At 47.7% G+C, this 20,442-nt stretch overlaps 1 protein-coding gene across 1 annotated transcript; it reads right to left on the reverse strand.

Annotated features, from left to right (window-relative positions):
* Positions 1 to 9,784: 9,784 nt before the first annotated feature.
* Positions 9,785 to 18,953, reverse strand: LOC130888905 (apolipoprotein L3-like). Its single transcript, XM_057792275.1, has 4 exons — positions 18,889 to 18,953; positions 17,217 to 17,299; positions 14,568 to 14,697; positions 9,785 to 11,671 (listed from the first exon to the last, which is right to left on the reverse strand). Exons 2-4 carry the CDS (start codon positions 17,224 to 17,226, stop codon positions 10,870 to 10,872), a joined length of 942 nt encoding a protein of 313 aa, XP_057648258.1. The 5' UTR covers positions 17,227 to 17,299; positions 18,889 to 18,953; the 3' UTR covers positions 9,785 to 10,869.
* Positions 18,954 to 20,442: the final 1,489 nt, after the last annotated feature.

Below are 20,442 nucleotides of genomic sequence, written 5' to 3' on the forward strand. Positions count from 1 at the left end.
GTACCCATCTATGCTCTGGAAGGTACCCGTCTATCCTTCCTCTGGAATGTACCCATCTGTCCTCTTGGCAGTGACTTGTGGATGATGACAGTGGAGATGATGATGTCAAGGACAGTGATGGTGACCGTACAGTAGGTCGAGTTCTAGACAAGTGGCTCGTCCTCCATAAGGACAGGGTGACTTGAGAGACTAATGCTGTAAAAAGAATCAATATGTTCTCTGATGTGCGACACCAGTGGAGGATTTGGGGGTGGAGAGTAAAGACATATTGAGTAATAGGTCACAGCTTGTGATGTAAAAATCTCAACCATTTGGTTTCTTCAACACAATCTCCACCCGGCAGATGTTCAAGGAATGAAGGAACTTGCTGATGGGCTTAAGAACCTGAGTTAGATTTCTGGAAATCTCATGGTGGCAGGAGGACCTGACTCAAGTTGTCTCAGCATCTCCACATGTGTTCCTTCCCAGACACACACACACACACACACACAAACAAATGTAATATAATGTGTTATACATACCCACATGTAAACAAGTGTAATATAATGTGTTAAAAAGACCCTGCGCGGTTATATTGAAGAAATGATTCTCTGTAGCAGAGCTGACCAAGATGGTGTCTCAGGTCAACTGGCTCTGTCTTCTGTTCCATAGACTCGGGTTCAATACGCAGCCACTGACTGGGAAAATGAATATAAAACCCTTGCTGCTGGAGAAGGTGGTGTGGGACCAAAGAAATATGCAGAGAGGGCCACGTTTATTAGGAGGTGACGGGCAAACGCCAGGCTTCAGGGAGCAGGAAGCAGGAAGCAGGGCAAGCTTTCCCCTGGTTACCAAAGTTAAGTGTGACAGATTTCAAGGCCATGCTGCAGCACAACAGTGACCCTCCTTGGTGACCAAGTACTGTGGTGGTCCACGAGGCGGAGCTGCCGGCTGTGATGAATCCCCATCCCGGTCCCTGACCCCCAACCCCTCTTCTCCATCTATGTGGGGATCTTCTGAACTTGAGGTCTCATCCTCTCTCTACCACTCACTGGCAGCTCCCTCAGTACTCAGGAGAGTCTTCCCAGAGAACGCCAGCCTCTGAGTCAGTTTCTAGTCCTGTTTAACCAGGATCACAAGGCTGCTGTGTCCACTCAGCAAATGCGTTTGAAGGTCCCGACTATTGTGAGCACTGTGTGCATCTCACAGAGGGCAGAGTTATCTGTACTCCATCAGGAAATACTACGTTTGTGGGTTCAATTCTGTCGTCTTACACTTAGCTCTAATTTGTCATTAAGTTCCCACATAATTCAAGCCAGATGCTCTATGTGAGCAAAGACAGTTAGTGTTGTCCTGAGGATGAGTGTGGAAGCCAGGCTGAGTGTCAGGACCCTTCCAGTCCTGCACAGTCACCCAGGGACGTCAGCATGGGATCCAGTTTCCTTCCCTGTGCTTTGCAGTCCTGGCAGGTTTGTCTGTGTCGATGCCTTGTGTGACGCCAGGACTCGTGTCACATGCTCAGTTGGACAATACCTGCTCCCTGAATGGAACCTGGAGAAAGGGAGGGGAGCAGAGAGGTAGCCTCTGTTCTGAGGCAGCCAGTGCAGTATCCACCTTGTCTCAGTCAGTTGTCCTCTCCAGACTGTCGCCTGTGCAGTGGTAACCATGATGGCCCTGTGCCTTGGCTGATGACCCCTTAGAGCTCCACTAGGTGGTGCTGGTGTTCACTCTCTGCCTCCCAAAGCCACAGAGGGGCTGCTTCCCATAGCATTAAGGTCTCTGGTGGCAGGTCTTCCTGAAGTCCACAGAGAACTCCCAAGCAAAGTGTCGTGGACTGAGAGGGACTTGGAATGTGCAGTTAGTTCGTTCCTTTCCCTGGGTAAGCAGGGATGTTGGGATTGTGGGTGCTTCCCCACAAGTGGCCATTCTATTGTGTGGGTCTGACTTTGCTGGGGAAGGTGGAACTTTCACTTTCGGTTGCTGGGTTGGACCAACAGGCAGTTGCTTATTGGGGTCCTGATATGCACATGGGAAGGACAGCTGTGTTCCCTTCCGGCTCAACCATGAGAAGATTTTCCAGCAAGTTGGGGATCTCTTAAGCTCTCCTACCTGATCATCCTCACAGCATCTCTTGAAGAGAAAGATGATCAAAGTCAGACATCAGTCCAGGACACCAGGTAGACATGCCGCCATGCTAGGCTCTGGTTGTCCCTCTCTCCCTCCGTCATAAGCATAACAAAATGTGGAAACCCTCAGATGAGGTTACCAAGGCCCCAGGGCTCTGCTGAAGTCTGCCTAAGACCTGGCCAGCAGTCTCCCAGGAGAAGGTGGCTCTTGAGGGTCCCCGCTGTACAGACTGCAGTTCATGAGTCCTTGGCACCCTGAGGTTTGCCCGGAGTGGTTATTGCTGCCAAGACCTGATGGGACGAATACTGACTGGTGAGATGCAAGACGCCCGGAGTTGTGCCCCTCACTGTATCTCTGAGCGTGCATCTGCGCGAGGCTCTGTGGGAATCTCAGTCTTGTTGAGGATTCAGTGAAGCAGGCTGAGCAGGTGGGAGACAGGCCCGCCTCCCCTGGGCCTCCCCAGCCTCTGCACAGCCTGTGAGGGGTGGAGAAGGAAGACAGGCTGTGCTGTGTTTGGGTGGACAGGGCACAGTGTGGGGCATGGAGGGAGAAGCTGCACAAACACATCTTCAGAACTATGAGCCTTGGCATCCCAAGGTCAAAGGCCAGACCACAGGTCGGGGGAGAGGAGATTGATTGATTACCAATGTGTCTGTAACAGAAGGAAGTCCTGGAAACTTATTTTTTTTTAATCCACACTGTTTCCTGGAATGGGGCTGATTCCTCAGAAGCTAGTGACTCTATGTCCAATGAATGTCTCCAGAGTCCAGAGAACAGCACTTCTGGGCACATGGAATTGTAGAGAGCTGCGTGAAGCCACACCTGATGGCAATGTGTAGAGAGCTGCGTGGAGTCGCACCTGATGGTGCTGGCTCCCGCCCTCCGCGATCCTGAAAGCGAGTGCTCTCTGTGATAATCAACTCCTAATATCAACTAGGTCTGACCTATGCTATTATCACGCAATGATTGTCAGCTGCTTGCATATGCGTGGACCTATGGGCAGTGCCTACCTGGCAATCTGGGGTTGGTTGCCCATGCCTACTTAAGGGCTGGGAGAGGTTTGCCCTGGGAGAGAGGAAAAGAGAGAGGGAGAGAGAGAGAGAGAGAGAGAGAGAGAGAGAGAGAGAGAGAGAGAGAGAGAGAGAGAGAGAGAGAATTATAAAAAGGTCCTGAATAAACTGCTTAGCAAGAAGAGCTCCGGTGTTGCGCGTCATTCCTTGCGGGACGAGGAGGACCGCGACATGGAATGAGGTGGTCCTGGTTGGTCCTAGCACCATGTGGGACTGGGTGACATTTTCTGTGAAGGAGAGACTCAGCACAGGCCTGGAGTTCTGGAGACTGCTGGGGGGGGGGTGTGGAGGAAGCGAATGGAGTGAAGGGAGGGGCTGAGGTAGGCTGGAGACTTGCTGTCCTGGGTAAATGGGCTTGAATAGTTGATATTTCTTCAGTTGTCATTGCTATGTACAGTTCCTGACCCAGATGCCAACACATTTCTCTTCATCTCTCCCGAGCAGCTTTAGTTCTTTACACATGTTTTCAGATGCCCAGTTTTCCATGGACCTAGCAGGACAGGAGGCCTTTGCTCTGGCTAGGGTGATGGAAGAGTGAGGGGAGGCCCAGGACTGGGTCCTTAGCAGCAGCTCAGGGACAACATCCTGTCTCTCTTGGACCTTAGTTGCTCTTCTCTCTCAGACAGAGCCGTGAGACCCCAGCCTCCATTACATTTGTCCCCACTCCATCCCAACAGTTTGCTTTTCTCTTCCTTCCAGCCTGGACCCATAGATAGCTGTGAGGAAGACCAGTGAGCGACCCCACACCTGGTCTTAGGAACACTGCAGCCCTCATGGACCCCAGAGGTACCGACTTCTCTTCTCTGGCTGTTTCCTGAGTGTGGTCTAGAACTTAGGGGCTCCACATGAGAGCCTGTTAAGTTGAGGATAGAAAAGGAGTCCCCAACATGGACTAAGGGGGGGGGTCTCCTGAAACTGGCTAAAGGGTGTTCTTCTTGGCTCTGTCTTGGGGGATATGCTCAGGGACATTTTCCCCCTCCCTTGCCTCTCAATACAGCCAGGACAGCCTGGAGAAGTGGGGGACAACGCCTAGTGTCTGAGGAACTCCAAACTCCCCACCACACGGGAAAACACTTGTGTGTGATCTTGTGCACAGAAGGCTTCACACGTTTGTCAGCTCCTGAGAATGAGTCCTGAATCTCCTATGAAAACTCACTGCACTTCACCCTGCAGAGGATCTGAGTGCTGCGAGCACTGTGGGGAGGACTTAGGGTTTCCAGGAGCAGAGTCACTGCAAGACGGAATGAGCTCAAACCTGGACGGGGATGCGTGTTACAGCATGAGTGCTCTGCCCTCTCTCTGAGGACAGAGGTGCCCATCTGGATGGGTACTAGAGACATGTAGACCATCCAACAGGGCTAGAATAGTAACTCCTCACATCCTTAGAGTTAAAACATTCAATATGTAAGACAGAAAGTATATGAGAGGCTGCAAGAGAGAAACAGTGAGTCATGTATAAAGATGGGCCCATCAGACGGTCAATGATTTCTTGACAGAAAAACTTGAAAAGCCAGAAGGGCTTGGAACAATGGATTCCAAACTCTGAGAGACAACTGCTATTCACCCACTCTACTATACCCAGACAAATTTCTGACACGATGCAAAGAAAAAGGGAAGCATATCATGATGAAGGCAGGCTAAGAGAATTCATGATTGCAGCCAGGTTTGTTGTGGATCTTGGAAGGAATCTTTCAGAGTGAGGAGGAAGGTCAATATATCCAAGAGTCTGCAGGAGAGAATAAATCACACTAGAACCCTGGTTAAGTAGATGAGGACTAGGAAAATATCAAACATTCCTAACTCAGCAAAATGATAGGAATTCATACTTTCAGTAATTAATATCCCTGAATACAAACAATCTCAATTCCCCAATCAAAAGACACAGACAAGCAGGTTGGATTAAAAACAGAGCTACACAGAACTCTGCTTGTTGCCTTGGAGAACACATGGGTGATGGTGATCCAAGCCAGATGCCCCGTGAGAGTCAAAAGAGGGAAGACGGCCATCCAGGCAAATGGAACTAGTCAGCAGCTGTTCTAGTGTCTCTGAGAATAAACTTCAAACAGAAACGACTGTGAAAGGAGAGAGATGGATGGCCTCTGATTATCGGAGAAATCAGTCAAGAAGGGATCAAATTTTAGATGTGTGAACATCCAAACAGGCAGAACAAGTCCTGAAAACAGAGCTGCTAGGTATAAAGTCACAGGTGAACCCTAGTGATGTAATAGTACAACACTCACAAAAAAATCAGAGGCTGGGTGGTGGTGAGACATCCTTTTAATCCCAGCATTTGAGAGGCAGAGGCCAGTGGATCTTATTGAGTTCAAGGCCAGCCTGGTCGGCAATGCCAGTTCTAGGGCAGCCAGTACTGTTACACAGAGAAACCCTGTCTCAAAAACAACACAGGAAAGTTGAAGTGTGGCTAGTTGGTAAGAGGGAGGGGTCAGTGGGTGTAAGGGGGGCCTAAGTGGGTAATTGTGTTCAATATGATCAACATGTTAAATACATGGATAAAAGTGTAATAATAAAATCCACTCTTATATATAATTTATATATGTTAATAAAACGCTTAAAGAATAAAATAAAGAATGAAGAAAAGGATGATAACCCTGAGCCTTCATGCTTGCTCTATCCTGTGTGTGATGAAGAATCATAGGCAGAGCTGGTGCCATGTTCCCGGACTCCAGTCTCTGGTCCATGAGCTACACAGAACTTTATTCTTCCTAATTACCTAGTCACAGACTTCATCCTGTCGATGTCTCAGAAAAGATGAAGAGATTTGTTTTGACCTTCAAGACAGAGTGACGTTTTCAAGATGTCCCCTCTCTGCTGTCTCTCTGTAGAGATAGGACTTACGGAGACACGTATATGTGACTCCATCTCTCACTTTCTGAAGCAGACATTGTAGACAAGAAGTTCGGCAGTTAAACAACCATTTCATAGGGGTCTCCTAAGACCACTGGGTATATCAGATATTTACAGTAAGATTCATAACTGCCCAGGTGGTGGTGGTACATGGTTTTAATCTTAGTACTTGGGAGGCAGAGGCAGGCAGATCTCTGTGATTTTGAGGCCAAGTTGGTCTACAGAATGAGTCCCAGGACAGGTTCCAAAGCTACACAGAGAAGTCCTGTCTCAAAAAACTAAAAAAGCAAAAGACTCATAACAGCCGTAAAATGAGTGTTCTGAAGTGGCAAGGAATAATTTTACGGCTGGGGTCACCATGACATGAGGAAATGTATTGAAGGGTTGTGTGGACTCTTCCAACCAAGCTCACCAAAGCCCAGCTCCTACAGTGGATTCTCCCATAGCCTTCAGTAATATCCTGATGCCAGCGTGACCCTTCTCCCTCATTGAGGAGAACACATGACTGACTCACCTGACTCTGTCAGGAGTGTCCTTGGGACCTTTGGCTGACGGACATGGGCTGTACTGGCATATGCTGCTAGTGTCTTGTAGGAAGAATGAATAAACCGAGGCATCTGGGAGGTGTCCCTGTGAAGCCTGACAAAGGGAACCATGGCTCCCAAAGGTTCCTTTCCTCACTGGCTGCTCGCTGACCTCATCACAGCAGCCCAGTGGCTCCCGAGGACCCTGATGTCATCCACCTGGCCAGATGCCACTCCTCTGCTTCTCCCCGTGCCTGCCTCTCCTGTTGAACACTGGACATCCATAGCCCTAGTTGTGGGATGTGTTAAAACTTACAGTGACTGTGTGACGTGGGCAGAAATGAAGGGAAACTTGCTAAAGGAGTTCTGGGGGCTCTTGTTAAAGACATAGGTGAGTCAGGATGGCTGGCTGTCCCTTTCTCTTTCTTCCTGCCTCACAGGCTGTAGGACACCATTGCTATCAGGAGGAGCTGGCTTCCAGTCAGAACCAGGGTATGCAAAAACAGACATGAATTCAGTGATGTCTTAGGAAAAATTCTTATCTATCTGAGGGGGGGAAATAAGGAAAAACATGCTTTCTGATAGTATCTTTCTCTTTTACTTCTCTTGAAAAAAATCTTCTCTGAAAATCTCTCTTGCTCTTCTACATAGTTTTCCACAGCTCTCTATGTAGCTCTACACAGCCTCTCCTCAAATCTAACTCTGGAAAATTATATGTTATCTTTCCAGGGCCCGACCCGTTCTCATAACACAAGATAAGTCACAGAGTTTCTCTTAGGCTGGGGAGGTCACATTAACTGTCCAGTGTAGAACACATGGCTATGCACATGGCTCTACGTTGGTGAGGGTTCCAGAGAGAAAATGTCATTGAAATGCAGGACTTAAACAATAAGCAGTTAGCTGAACGTTGAGTGCTAGGGAATATGTCCATAAGGTCCATGACTATTGGCTACCAAAGTTGCTTCAAGTCTGAGCTTGAATCAGTAATAAACACCTGGGAATTCCCCTTGTGTATTCATCGCCAGGGGCAACCAGTTGCTTTGAATTTGTTCTGAAGTCTAAAATTAGCTGTTCTTGTGATTGAAAATACAGTTACTTTCCTATGTCAGTCTGAACAATGTAAAATATCTTAGCATTATTTCTATTTATCAAAATCATCTCAGGTTATGCAGAAATCATCATCCTGACCATCTATAGCTGTACGTGTGCCCAATATATGGAATATATACGTGAGAGAAACACACAAGCAGTGGGAAAACACCCATCCAGCTCTCAGGGAAGGAATGCAGTTCTTAGGGAAGAAATGAAGTGGCACAAGAGAGAAATTACAGACAGAAGCAACTGGTCACTTACATTCAGTCACTCCATGGCCTGCCCAGGTGGGACTCCCCATCAGAGTCATTCATCTGGTGGGTTGACCTACTGAACACTAATTGTCACCTGCTGTATGCTCTCATGGCCCCCTTCAGACCCTTAGACATGAGGACCATGTGCCAAACAGAGCTGGGAGAACGGGCAGATGGGATAATGAGACGGAGTCTTGGGTGACTCCACACTTGCCTAACAGCATCTGCACTGTGGGTCTCAGTCTTCCAGGATCCCATAGGGCTGCGGACGTGCCCCAGTGCTACAATACTTCCCAAGCATGCAATACCCTGTATCTTCAGCGCTGAGATGGAGGAAGGCTCTCTTGGTCAGCTCTGAACCTGCCTTGGACCTAGCACTTCTTGCCTTCTTGGATGACTGTCCCCTGGGTAGATGCATTCAGGGATCTCTGATGGTGTCTGCCCTGTCCTGCTCCTGGAAGTTGAGGCAGGGAACCTCTTTCCTCAGCTGTGCTGAGCTCTCCAGATAAGGCTCTTCTTACTCTTGATTCTGCCTTTTCATCAGCATGACTTTAGCTTAGTAGAGGAAACCACAATGAGAGTCAGGACCATGTAAATGTCCTCTGAGCCACAGGTCAAACATGGTGGGGCATGGGTTGGAACATTCATAGACTTTTAACAGTCAGGATGGGGCTACTGACTCTTAAGTCAGGGGTCAAGACAACCCCATTGCCATCTCTAACACCAACAACACGAGCAGATTTCATTACAACTTGAGGCTCTGAAGATCTTCCAGGGAACAGTTCACATCAACAGAGACATCACAAGACAGTATTGCAAATATTTGCTAGTTCAGAGTTGTCTAGAGGAAACTTCAGCCAATGGAAATGTGATCTGAATCCAACTGAAGGTATCTTTGCTATATAAATATTAACCTTCCCATGTGCGGGGGAGGGGGGGTCAGCACAAAGCAGCCAGGCCACCAAGGTTACCCTACCCTATTCAGAACTCTGGCAAAGAGGGTTGGACCTGACCAACTGGACCAAGCATGTGGTTACCTGTATCAGAGAGCATCTACCTTTCAAGTGGCCTCCTTTTCTGTAGAGACCTTAAAGGAGACAGGAATCTTCCATATGAACAGTGACATCATGACTGGTGTAATCATCTGAGGAACTAAAACAGACAAACCTCCCGGGACTACAAGCACAGAGAAGGCGTTTTCATGCCATACCGACAGCCCATTGTGAACCAGTCTGTTTCCCCAGAAGAAGTGAGATCCTTGAGCTCTCAAGGGTTTTGAAAATGTGATTCTCATCCTTGAGACCCTGAGATGAGTCAGGACACTTCAAACACCATGACATTGTTGTCCCGTGGTGAAGGGAAGTGAGGAGACCTGTGTCTAGAGGAGCCAGTGAGCCAACGTTACACAGGCTCAATGTGTCAGTGCAGGGGTCCAGCTTGGCCTGACTTCAGCTGCTTTGAGTCCAACCATCAAGAGCCACCACAAGAAACCCCAACCTGCTCTCCCTGCATGGTCCCCTGCCATTGCAGTGGACTGTAGGTCTTCGTAATGGGTCCCAAGTTCTTCCAGTGCAGGAACCAAGCCTGACATTGGTGGCATTAGCTGAGACTAGAGCAGACACTTCCTGACTCTGATCAATGCCAGGATTATCCTGCTCACCACTCCTCCCTCTGAGAGCTGTGGCAGCCCACCAGCCTTCCTACCTTCCTCAGCCTGGTGTTTTCCCATATCTTTCTGAAGGCGTAAGTCACAAACAATTCCATACCAGTTTGGAATTATGATTAATAGAATGGTTATTTATTTAAGGGGAAAAAACTTACAGATCACCGTCCTAGACAACAGCCCTCTGCGCAATCAGGAAGGGAGCCTAAAAGCCGGAAGCGGAGCTGGAGGCCAGAGAGAGAGTGGAGGGAAGTGGCTGCTTTTTTAAAGAGAGCTAGACCACGACCCAATGGGCTGGTATCTCAGCGACTATTGGCCGAAGGAGCGGAAGGAGCTTCTGCAACATCTTTCTATCTCAGATCAGTCTGATTTATCCTGACCATCTTGTCTTTGTCCCCATGCCACCTTCTTCTGCTGTAATTGACTGCTATATACTTCACTTTTCTAGACCACTCAGTTAATGTTTATTGAACACAAATCTATAGAAGACAAGAGGACAAAATCCAGGTTATCTAGACACTGTCTTGACCATCACACTTCCCCACACTATGAGAGGAAGCTGAGGATCACAGACTGAGTCTCCTGTCACAAACATGTTGACCTCAAACAATACTTTGTTTGACATCTTCTGTAAATCTGCCTTGATTTTCTCCCCTAAAACCCAGCAATGACACATCACAGCACACAGACATTCACTTTGATGTCATTTATCTCAGGTGACCCTGACCCCCTGGAGGGCTGAGTACTTCTCAAGAACTCCATCTTTTCTTCTGTCACCACCACCATCCTCAGCATCTTCTTCCCCACCATCATCACTACCACTATCACTATCTAGGGGTCACTTACTAGAAGTCACAAGGGTGAGTTGATCCTGCTGATGCTGGGAAGAATCACCTAGAGATCATAAGGACCCTGGTCTCAGGGAACGGGATGTGGTCCTCTGCTACGATTTCAACTCCCACTCTGGCTTTCTCCCATCTTCAGCTCTCCAGGATTCCTAGGTTCTCATAGCTTGTTCCTGTTCTGCTCTCCATATCAGACCCTCTGCATTGCAGTCCTAGTCCCATCCTCTAGGCCATTCTGGTCCCTTATTTTAGACTTCAGTTCCCGCCTTCTTAAAGCACTGGCTATCTACATTGACTTTGCTCTGCTCAGCAAGAAATAGAAACTGCTCAACACTCAGTTCCATAGACTTGATCATGTGCTATTTCCCTTGCAATTGTATGATCTCCACCCCGGTCCCCACCCCTGTACATGTCATTTCCCCTGAAACTCTTAAATGCTTGGTGGAGGGATCACTGAGGCTGGTCTGACTGCAGATCTTTGTACAGCTGCTCAAATTCGCGCAACTTCTCTTCTAGATTGTTAGCCATATCCCGTATCTCTCCTGCTAACTCTGTTTGTGCCCCACTGTGCAAATCCATTGAGTCAGTCACAAGGTTATACACATCAAATCCTAACATTAAACCAGCACCAACTCCTCTCATGATCTTGGCTGCTCTGGTCATTGAGAAAACACGGTATAGATTGGCGGTCCTCGAGAGCTCCCTAGTACTGGTTCCGGCTGTCTTGATGACTCGCATATATTTTCTGACGATTTTCCAGGCACAGAATAATTTTATACAGTTACCACGAACTTTGAATATGATCAAAGGCATGGTTTCAAAAATTCTCTTCAGTATTTCCATGCTGGCTCCAACCAGGTGCCTGGCTTCACTTTCATCTACGCCTTTGATGGATTCTTCCACAATGGTAGTGGTGACACCAGTTGCAGCTGCTGCTCCTCCTAGACCTGCTGCTGCGATCATCAGAGAGGCCCCTCCTGTGAAGGGTGCCAAAACTAATCCAGCGATTGTAGCAGCGATGCTGGTAGAGCCGGACACCACATTGGAGATGGTGCAGCCCCTGTGCACCTCGTCAATATGGTCAGCCAGAGCTCGGAGCTTCCTGATGTTTTCTTCAAGTTTCCTTTTCAACTCAGGAAATTCTTTCTGAAAATTCTCTTTCTGCTTCTTCTTTTCTGATTCATCATTTTCATCTGTGGGTTCCTGTGCTAAATGCTTCTCCAGTGCATCACGCAGGTCAGCTTCCTCCTCGCTGTGACAGAAGAGATCAAGTTCATGAATAAAAGAGTTAGTTTTTGAAAGGTAAAACCTTGTTCAAACCTCACTTTCATACCACACACCCAGCAGGAGTAACACAGCAGAGCTCTGTAATCTGCCCTCTACCCGGATCATCTGGTACTGCATAGACGTTCAGGGCCTTAGTCCATAGGGTCAGTGTGTGAAGTTAGGACACTTGACAAAATCAGAGGCACTGATAAAATGATTTCACTCAAGGTCAAGCCAATGTCATTACTATCTGTGGAAGCCCTGTAGATGAGTGCCTGGATGTGGGCTTAGAGCAATTACTCTTTTAGTCAGAGAACTGCACGTGTTGTATGGAATTCCCCTTTCCCAAGAGTCTCCTCTCTGTCTCTGGTTGCCCTGAAGTCATCTGCAGCCCATGCAATGTCCAGCTGGCAGGAATGCCTGTGTTTGCCTGGGAGGTCTGCAATGGACCATTCACAGGGCGAGCCAAGTGTGGATTCCTCATTCTGAATGAATTCCAGACCTAGCATTCCAAAACTCCACATCTGTCCTCATGGGACAACACACAGTGACAGCACAACTGATTTAAAAGAATCGCACAGAACTCCTCCATCTCCTGTGCAGTGTCAGCATTCCGGTAGATTAAGGTCCTATTCGTAAGAAACTCCACTGCATATCAGCAAATGTATCAAAGTGGGAAAAAGCAGGATCTGAGATCCATCTGTTCTCAAGAATTTCCTATGAAAATGCTCAACCTGAAAGATGCAGGAACTTTAGTGCCATTTCTGACTGCAGAGGAACTGGAAGCCAAAACACTGACTTTAGGAAGATTCCCATGAGGACTGTGTCACTGGAATTGATTTCTTATTGATGTCCATGTAAGGGATCTGTGGTCCTGCCCTCCACGACAGATATCTGTAAGTCCCCAGATCTCTGTGTGTACAGTATGACTCCATGTTTGTCCCTGAGGGCAACAGTCCTGAGCAGTGTTCTCCTGGTTTCTTGGACCTTCTTCAGGATGAAGATTCTTTTCTGGGGGGCGGGGGGGTGCTTCCTGTGTGCAGTGGTCATGTGATCTCCTGGTCTGCAGTAGCCATGTGATTTCCTGGTGTGCAGTGGTCATGTGATTTGTCACACACTCAATGCAGGACAACACTCCACACTGAGAAGAAGAAACTTTCAGGCTGAATCTCTCTCATTTCCATCTGGTGAATATTTCCATTGGCTCATTTTAACCCTCTGTGCTCCATGGTCAACTGTTACTATGTGGCAACTGTCTTGTATGTGCTTTCTTTGTGTGGTTTTTGGAAATTCTCAATCATGTTTGGATTAGAGTTGTCCTTATTTAACAGCTGCTGTCGAATATAAGAAGGCTCACCGGGACTCTTTCCTCAGACTTTGTCACTTAGCTATTTCTGAGAATTTAAAATTAAATCCAAAACAAACCTTCAGAGCCACTAGAGACCTTCCCGATCCTTTTGCCTGCTCTCTGCAGATTGCCAAATTCCTTTCCCTCCCTGACTGGATCTCACAAGGTCAGTGGCTATCTGAGGTGACTGAGACAGGACAGCTGCCATTAACCCTGGCTCCACACTGACTCCCACCCCTCACTCACTCTTGACCAGGTCTAGTCATAGCCCTGCAAACAGAGGTCGCCATGCTAACAGATACTACAGCTACTGACAGGGTCACATTTGAACACAGCAAGGCCATGTGCAAAGATGCAAGGGGCCTGGAGACCACTAAAAGTGACAAGCAGGCTGGACATCGCCTGAAGCTGGACAGGGCAATAAGGGAAATATTGTCCTCTGAGATGGTGACATGCGATCCCCTCAGACTCTCAGGTTCTGCAAACCATCCTCCAACCACACTGACTTGGACTCTTGTCTCTAGCCACACATCCTTTCTGATATTCAGGGAGTGCTTTGTAGAACAGAATAGAGTCTGGAATACCACCTGAGAATTTCTGGGCACACACAGCACATGGAGGGTGTGCCCAACACAGTGCTGCACACCCATAAAGCATGATTTTGGGGCCGAGGAGATAAACACTCTTCTCTGTCTTACATGTCCTCTGCTAGGCCTCTTCTCTGTTCCTCTAATTCCTCCGTCCTTCTAGCCCTGCTGTCCTTGTCTTCTACCTATACCTTGATTCTAGGGTCACTCTCAATCTTTCCTGAATTGTGGATGAGACCCTGGTCCTGCTATCTCTGGGTGCTAGCACTTGGTTTTCCATTCCTGGTCTGCTGCTCATCCCAGGCTGTCACCACGTCCTATCAGAAATTCCCATTCCTACTGAACAGATCCAAGTAGGGACAGTCAGGGTCAACACAGCTCTGTGCAGCTGCACTGTGGGCTCTCGGCCTCCTCAGTTCACAGAGGATCCTGCTGTCACAGCTCCTCAGGTGGGAGGAAAGTGACCGAGACAGAACCTGGGGACATCGCTATCCATGTCTAGATTTTTCTCACTTGTCTCACAATAAGTTCTTGATTCCTCAGTCCTACAGGAGAGCCCTGGCCCTGGTCTCTTCCCATGTCTAAAGTAGCTCTCAGTGATAATTTCAGGGCACCCACTGTGTACTGGTCACATGCTGAGAGCTGCACACATATCCTATTTTCTCACACTGCAGTCCCATGGTGGTGACACACAGGAAGTGCTAACTATCTTGCCATGGTCACAGAACTAGGAGATGTCAGATTCGGTCCCGGCACCTTGAGCAACATCTTCAGTCAACCTGAGGTGATGTCCACCAGGGATAAAATAGTGGAAACATCCCACCTGGACTGCTGAGAAGGAATGTCCACAACCCCACCCCTGGGACTGCCTAGAGTGGGTATGCCTGCCCAGGAAAGCCTCATTCTCATGGTCTGGTGGGCAGTGCGGGGTGCAGCATGCAGGTAACCTTGACAACTCTGCTGCCTCCTCCACAAACGCCTTCCAGGCTCCCTCTTCAGTTATCAACAGCTTCAGGTCATCTCTGCTCACTTCGTTAGTGATGACGGTAGTTATGTTGTCCACTGTGCTTGGCAGCGCTGTGTACCAAGAAAAAGAGTGAGGTTAGAGGACAGCATGGAAGAGGTTAAATGGCAAGTGGCAGCAGGCGGTGCAAAGCCATGGTCCCGAGCATTTGTCTTCAGGTTCTAATGGGGCCTCCTAGGTTGTAGGTTCAATTATGTCCCCTAAATTCATATGTAAAAGCTCTTAGGCTCATCAACTGTGCTGGGATACTGAACCTTTAAGGAAGTAAAGTAACGAAGACCAAATGATGCTCTAAATATAGAGTGCTACTCAGTGAGACTGGTGTCCTCATGACAGTGAGCTACCAGAGGTCTGTACTCTGTCATCTCTCCGTCATTTTATTATCTATCATCTGCACACACGGTTGTCTCTGTGTCCACCTACCTCTCTGTCTATGTCTATGCATACAGAGGAGACACCATGTGCAGATGTTGTGTCCCTTCTCCCTCTGCATACCAAGAAGAGGATGCTTACTGGGACTAAATTTCCATATGTTCATTATAGATATGGGCTTCCATTGCTGAGGGAATTGATAGAGCTTTTGTTGAATTCCTTTTTGCACCCACCACCAGCTTCTAACATGTCAACAAGTGTGGTAGCAGCGCCTTCAGATGTGACTCTCCATCACTGGTGAGCTCTCCGCTAGCTCAATGTGTTAGTAGTATAATGTTAAAGAGATACGGAATCCATATCAGTGTCTATGGAACATGGAGGGGCTCAGGTTGTGTCCTGGCTCAGGATGCTCTGACACCATGAAGAAATCATCCAGGACCACTCGACTCTTGCATCTTTCATGACTCCACAGCCAGTACCCACAAACAACACTGTCAGGTTTGGCTGCCAGCTTGGGGTGGACCGTTGTCCCATCAACCACACCAGCAGCAGCTTTGTACAGTGAAGCAGCATCTTTCCTGGAGCAAGCAAACGTTGGGCTTTCTCTTTTCTGGGCTGAAACTCCAAACTGGAACTTAGTTGGCCGGCACCTGGCCTGGAACGCACCCTCCCATACTTCCCTGCAGAGCAGGAGCCTTCCCTCAGTGTCCCTGTGCCCTGGACAGTCACAGCCATTCCTCAACACCGAGCTTCCTAGTGTCCTTTTCTCTCCAAATACAAAATGTCAAACACTTGTCATTTATTACAACCCCACCTGCTCTTTCTTTGTTGACCTCCATACAGAGTCAGCATTAATAACCATTCCACAGACTCAATATTATAGCATGTTTCCCTTACCCCACAAAGAAATTATCCATTGCTTTTTAATTTAGCTCTTTGTTAGTTCTAGAATAAGGACAGATAACACCTAGGTTCTTTCCAAGAAACACAGAAATGGCCTCTATCCCAATTGCCAATAAAGTCCTTGCATCTCTCTGAAACCACATGAGCCAGAATTCCCTCTTCTGCGTTGCTTTCAGCAGGAGTGCCTTCCAGGATGCTGCCCCACCGACCCTTGGGTCTTTGCTTACATTTTTCAACTGCATGTCTAGTCCAGTGTTCCAAAGCCTCCCACATTTCTTGCATATATGTATATTCCTCTCTCTTTCTATATATATACAGCAACTATTTACTGTATAAACTTTACACATGAACACAGGCACGCACACACATGTACACACACGAACACAGGCACACACACACATACACACACGAACACAGGCACCCACACACACAAGTACACACACATGAACACAGGCACACACACAAGTACACACACACAAACACAGGCACACACACACATATACACACACATGCTTGTATCCAGGTTCTTCGCATAAGGAACCCACTCTCTGGTGAGAATTTCTGGATTATTGCTTCTCTGTTGTCATAAACACTACGACTACATTAAGGAAACTCATTTGACTTCCAACTCCACAGGGTTAGATGTCCATAGTGGCAGTGAAGGGACAGAAGCAGGTGCTGGAAGCTGAGAAATCACATTTCTACTGTGCCTAAGAAGTGCAGAATATACTGGAAGGGGCAAGGTTATGGATTCTATTTTATTTTTTTAGCTTTATTTTATTTTGGATTTTTCGAGACAGGGTTTCTCCAGCTTTATTTTTTTTTCTTGTTCAAATGCAGCTTTATTTTATTTTATTGTTGAGATAAAGTCTCATCATGAAGCTCTGACTGACCTAGAATTCAATATGTATATTAGACTAGAATCAAATTCACAGAGATCCTCATACCTCAGCTTTCCCAGTGCTGGGATTAAAGCATGCATACTTCAATAAAGTGGGTTATAAACTCTAAACGCCCATACTCAGGGATGGACTTCCTTCAGGAAGGCTCCATGTCCTGTAAGTTCTGTAACTGCCCAAATGGCAACACTAACTGAGAACCAAGTATTCAAATGCTTGACCTTCTGGGGTATCTTTTAGTAAGAACAGCCAACACACTTATACACATAAGCACCACACAAAGGCGAGCCACGAAGACAAAAAGAACCTGGTTTGGACAAGTAAAAGGTGCAGCGTTTCCTCCCCACATTGGAACTTTTATGAGATGGAAGAAGGAAAGAGTAAAGGTAGTTGGCTACCGGATGCCATGACTGCGTCCGTTCCTCAGCACCAGCTCTGGGACTTCAGATAGGTTCTCCTCACGGTTCTTCACGTGTCCAGGCTGGAGGGTGGAGAAAAACTACTGTAAGATGCCATGGAGACAGCTGAGGGAAGTCAGGTGGGAGGGGACAGAGGCCCAGGGGTTCCACCAGAGCAGGGGAAATGGATCAACCAACTGGCAGCCAGAGTTTCTCTTCCAGTGGGCCCTGCACTGCTGCTTACAGAAGTCAGTCATCTGGTCTACCCTCTCCCCTCACCCTCGCCACATCAGAGCTCTCATGCCCTGAATTGTCCATGGAGAATGTCACCAGCTAGGCACATAGCCGTGAAGGAAAACAACATACAATCTATATACAAGAGAATTATTAAGAGATGCCCTGTCAAGTCCTAGGTGGGCACATATGGGAACTGAAGGTAACAGCAGATGTTTTCTGTATGTCTGTGATACCCAGGGCTCCTAATACAACCTCATTAGGTGACCAACACCCTCTATGAGATGACACTCATGAGCCCCACTGTAAAGCTAATGAAGATCCTAAAGGTTTGCTGACAACAGTCCCCAAATTTCCCAGTATGCTATACCACAGATTTAACCTGAGTGGCACCTCACTTTTTAGGTATGACTCCCCACACCCTTAAACACACAGCAGCACTTCCTCCCTGCCCCATGTGACTGTGAGTGCCTTCTCAATCAAACCAGGGCAGATTCCCTGTGACAGCGTAAATTCTTGGATGCTACATGGAGCTCCTAGAGCCCTTACCCCCTTGTTTCTGCAGGATCCTGCATCCCACCAGAGCTGGAGTCCTGTCAGTCCTTGCCCTGGCCCATCTATTCCTCTGCCCTCCTCCTAAGTGTTCAACTTTGGGCCGTTTCTAATCATCATGTGAACAGCAGTGGAAAGATATTCTCATGTAAAAATCATCTGCACTGGAATTATTTTCTGTAAGATATTTCTAGAGCCTACTCTCAGTCTCCTTTCCTGGGTCCCGTCCATACCTGCACACACAGGACAGCCTTGGCTTCTTCCTCTGTCCCCACAGCCAGAGGGCAGCTGACAAGAAGGAGTGTAGCTTCGCACCTGCCTGTTTAGACTCCAATCAGATAGTCTAGAGAGGCCACTCTATGCTATACCTCAGTTTCTCCTCAGTGCCTGACATAGCATAGTCACAAAGACCACATGTGCTAGCACCCCTCAGTCATCCTGTATATCTAACTCAAAACCTCATTCTCATTGGTCCAAGAACAGTACCCCAAGACAAGTTTTGTGTGTCCATGCAGCACAGGTTGATGTTCCTGTGTCCCCAAACTCTTCCATTTCTTTCTTATGTTCTGTATCTATATAAAATGGCAGACCACAGAAAAAGGCTTCCTTCCCTTTAGGGTACCTTCCTTCAGGCTGACCTGCAAGGAGGGTCAGGGCCCAGGCAGTGTGTTGATCCCATCTGAGGGATCCCACACCCTCTCCTGGGCTGAGGGCAGAGAAATAGAGAGAAGCAGACCCTGTTCTGACTGCAGGTCCAGTCATGCTGCTGCTGAGTCTGCAACCTGCACCATTGTCCAACCTTGTTGAGTTTATATTAGGCCATCACCCTCCTCCTGCAGAGCACTTGAAAGGATAAATATGTGGGGACAAGAACCCTCAGACTCACCTAGGAATCTTCCCGTAACCAAGGGTTGATGGGTTCCAGCTGTCCTTAGCTATGTGGGACCAGTCACCAGATGCATGCGTGAGACACAAACAGACTAGATCTAGGCTCTATATACCCAGTGCCTGAAAGTGAAAGAAAAATTTCTGGTTGTGGTCCCTCATGATAAAACAACCCAGCAGGCATGATGCCTGCCAGGCACCACCCTATTGATGACCCATGGCCAGGAACTGTTTTGCCCAGTAACAACTCTGACCTGGGTGAGATAAGAGTAGCCCAAGAATGAAGGTCGCCGATGTGACTTCAACTGGGTGTCCATTTCCAAGGAAAAAGAACACATTCGTGACTGTGATGATAAGAGAATGGCTGGTCTCACAAGCAGGAACCAACTTTGTTTTCCTTGTATTTGAGAAGAGAGAATAAATTGGGACTCACCACAGTCATGGGTACATTTCTTATGTATCTCTCAGTACTTTCTGATGAGGGGAAGGTTCAGAGTGATAGAAGGTTACTGTAGCAGGGCTAGGAGGAGAGGGTGGCCAGGGAGGAGGGCACCAAGAGGAAGGCAGTCAAAGGACCTTGCAGAGGGCACTTAAGAAGGACAGGGACATTGCTTCCCTGCCAGCTCTGACCTCAGGCCTCATGAGCTGCAGAGCTGTGCATGGGTGTTCTCTACACACTGTCTGCTCTGAGGGGTCTATGGTGATATTAGTGTCCGTCTTCTGATTTAATCAGAGTTCCCAGAACATCACAAAGAATGTGTGGCTGCAGACAACTCCCAAAGTCAATGTGACTGAAGGAAGATTTTCATAAATCCAGCAACCAAGTGGGTCCCATGTACCCATTCCATTTGAAAACTTGTCCCTTGTTGTCTCTTGCAATTTGAGCGGAATTTCTAGCTACACTTTATGATTGGTGGTCTCCACACCACTTTTATCTTTGCAGGCAGCCTTGCTATATTCTAATGTGATGCTGGTAACTAGTGTGGTGTCTGTTGCCTGGGGACATCTGTTTGCAGGATGTTGAACTAGACCTGCCATGGGGGTTAAAGCCACTGAGGGATAAGAGTCATCCTGGAACCAGGGTTAGTGGAGATTTTCTGCTCTCAGCAGCTGACCCTGGGTGCTTTATAGATAGGGGGTGTGGACTGTGGGCATCTGTAGAGCACATTCTGCAGGCAATAGATGTGGGACCTCACAAATGGCTCTGAGGGGTTTTGGTTTTCAACTGCCTTGTAAGTTGCCAAGAGTAGTTAAGTTCGCCCAGTCTAAGACAACAGTCTTAATTAGCTGCTGTGTCTTTCTGATACTGTCTTAGGTAGGGTTTCTGCTGCTGTGATGAACACTAGACTAAAAGCAAATTGTGGAGAAAGGGGTTCATTTAGCTTACACGTCCCTGTCATGGCCCATGATGGGAAGAAGTCAGGACAGGAACTCAAACTGGGCGGTAACCTGGTGGCAGAAGCCACACAGCAGTGATGGAAACTGTTGCTTTCTGGATTGTCCACAGTGCCTTTCTCTCCTTGAATTCATAGGGCAGCCCACGGGTATTGCCACT

Source organism: Chionomys nivalis, chromosome 17 (assembly GCF_950005125.1).
Source record: "Chionomys nivalis chromosome 17, mChiNiv1.1, whole genome shotgun sequence".
Classification (NCBI taxonomy): domain Eukaryota; kingdom Metazoa; phylum Chordata; class Mammalia; order Rodentia; family Cricetidae; genus Chionomys; species Chionomys nivalis.

Coding starts and splice junctions, on each gene's coding strand:
- LOC130888905 (XM_057792275.1), bottom strand. Junction 11,672..14,567: donor GAGGCAGCAGAGTTGTCAAG/GTTACCTGCATG, acceptor CTTCTGTCACAG/CGAGGAGGAAGCTGACCTGC.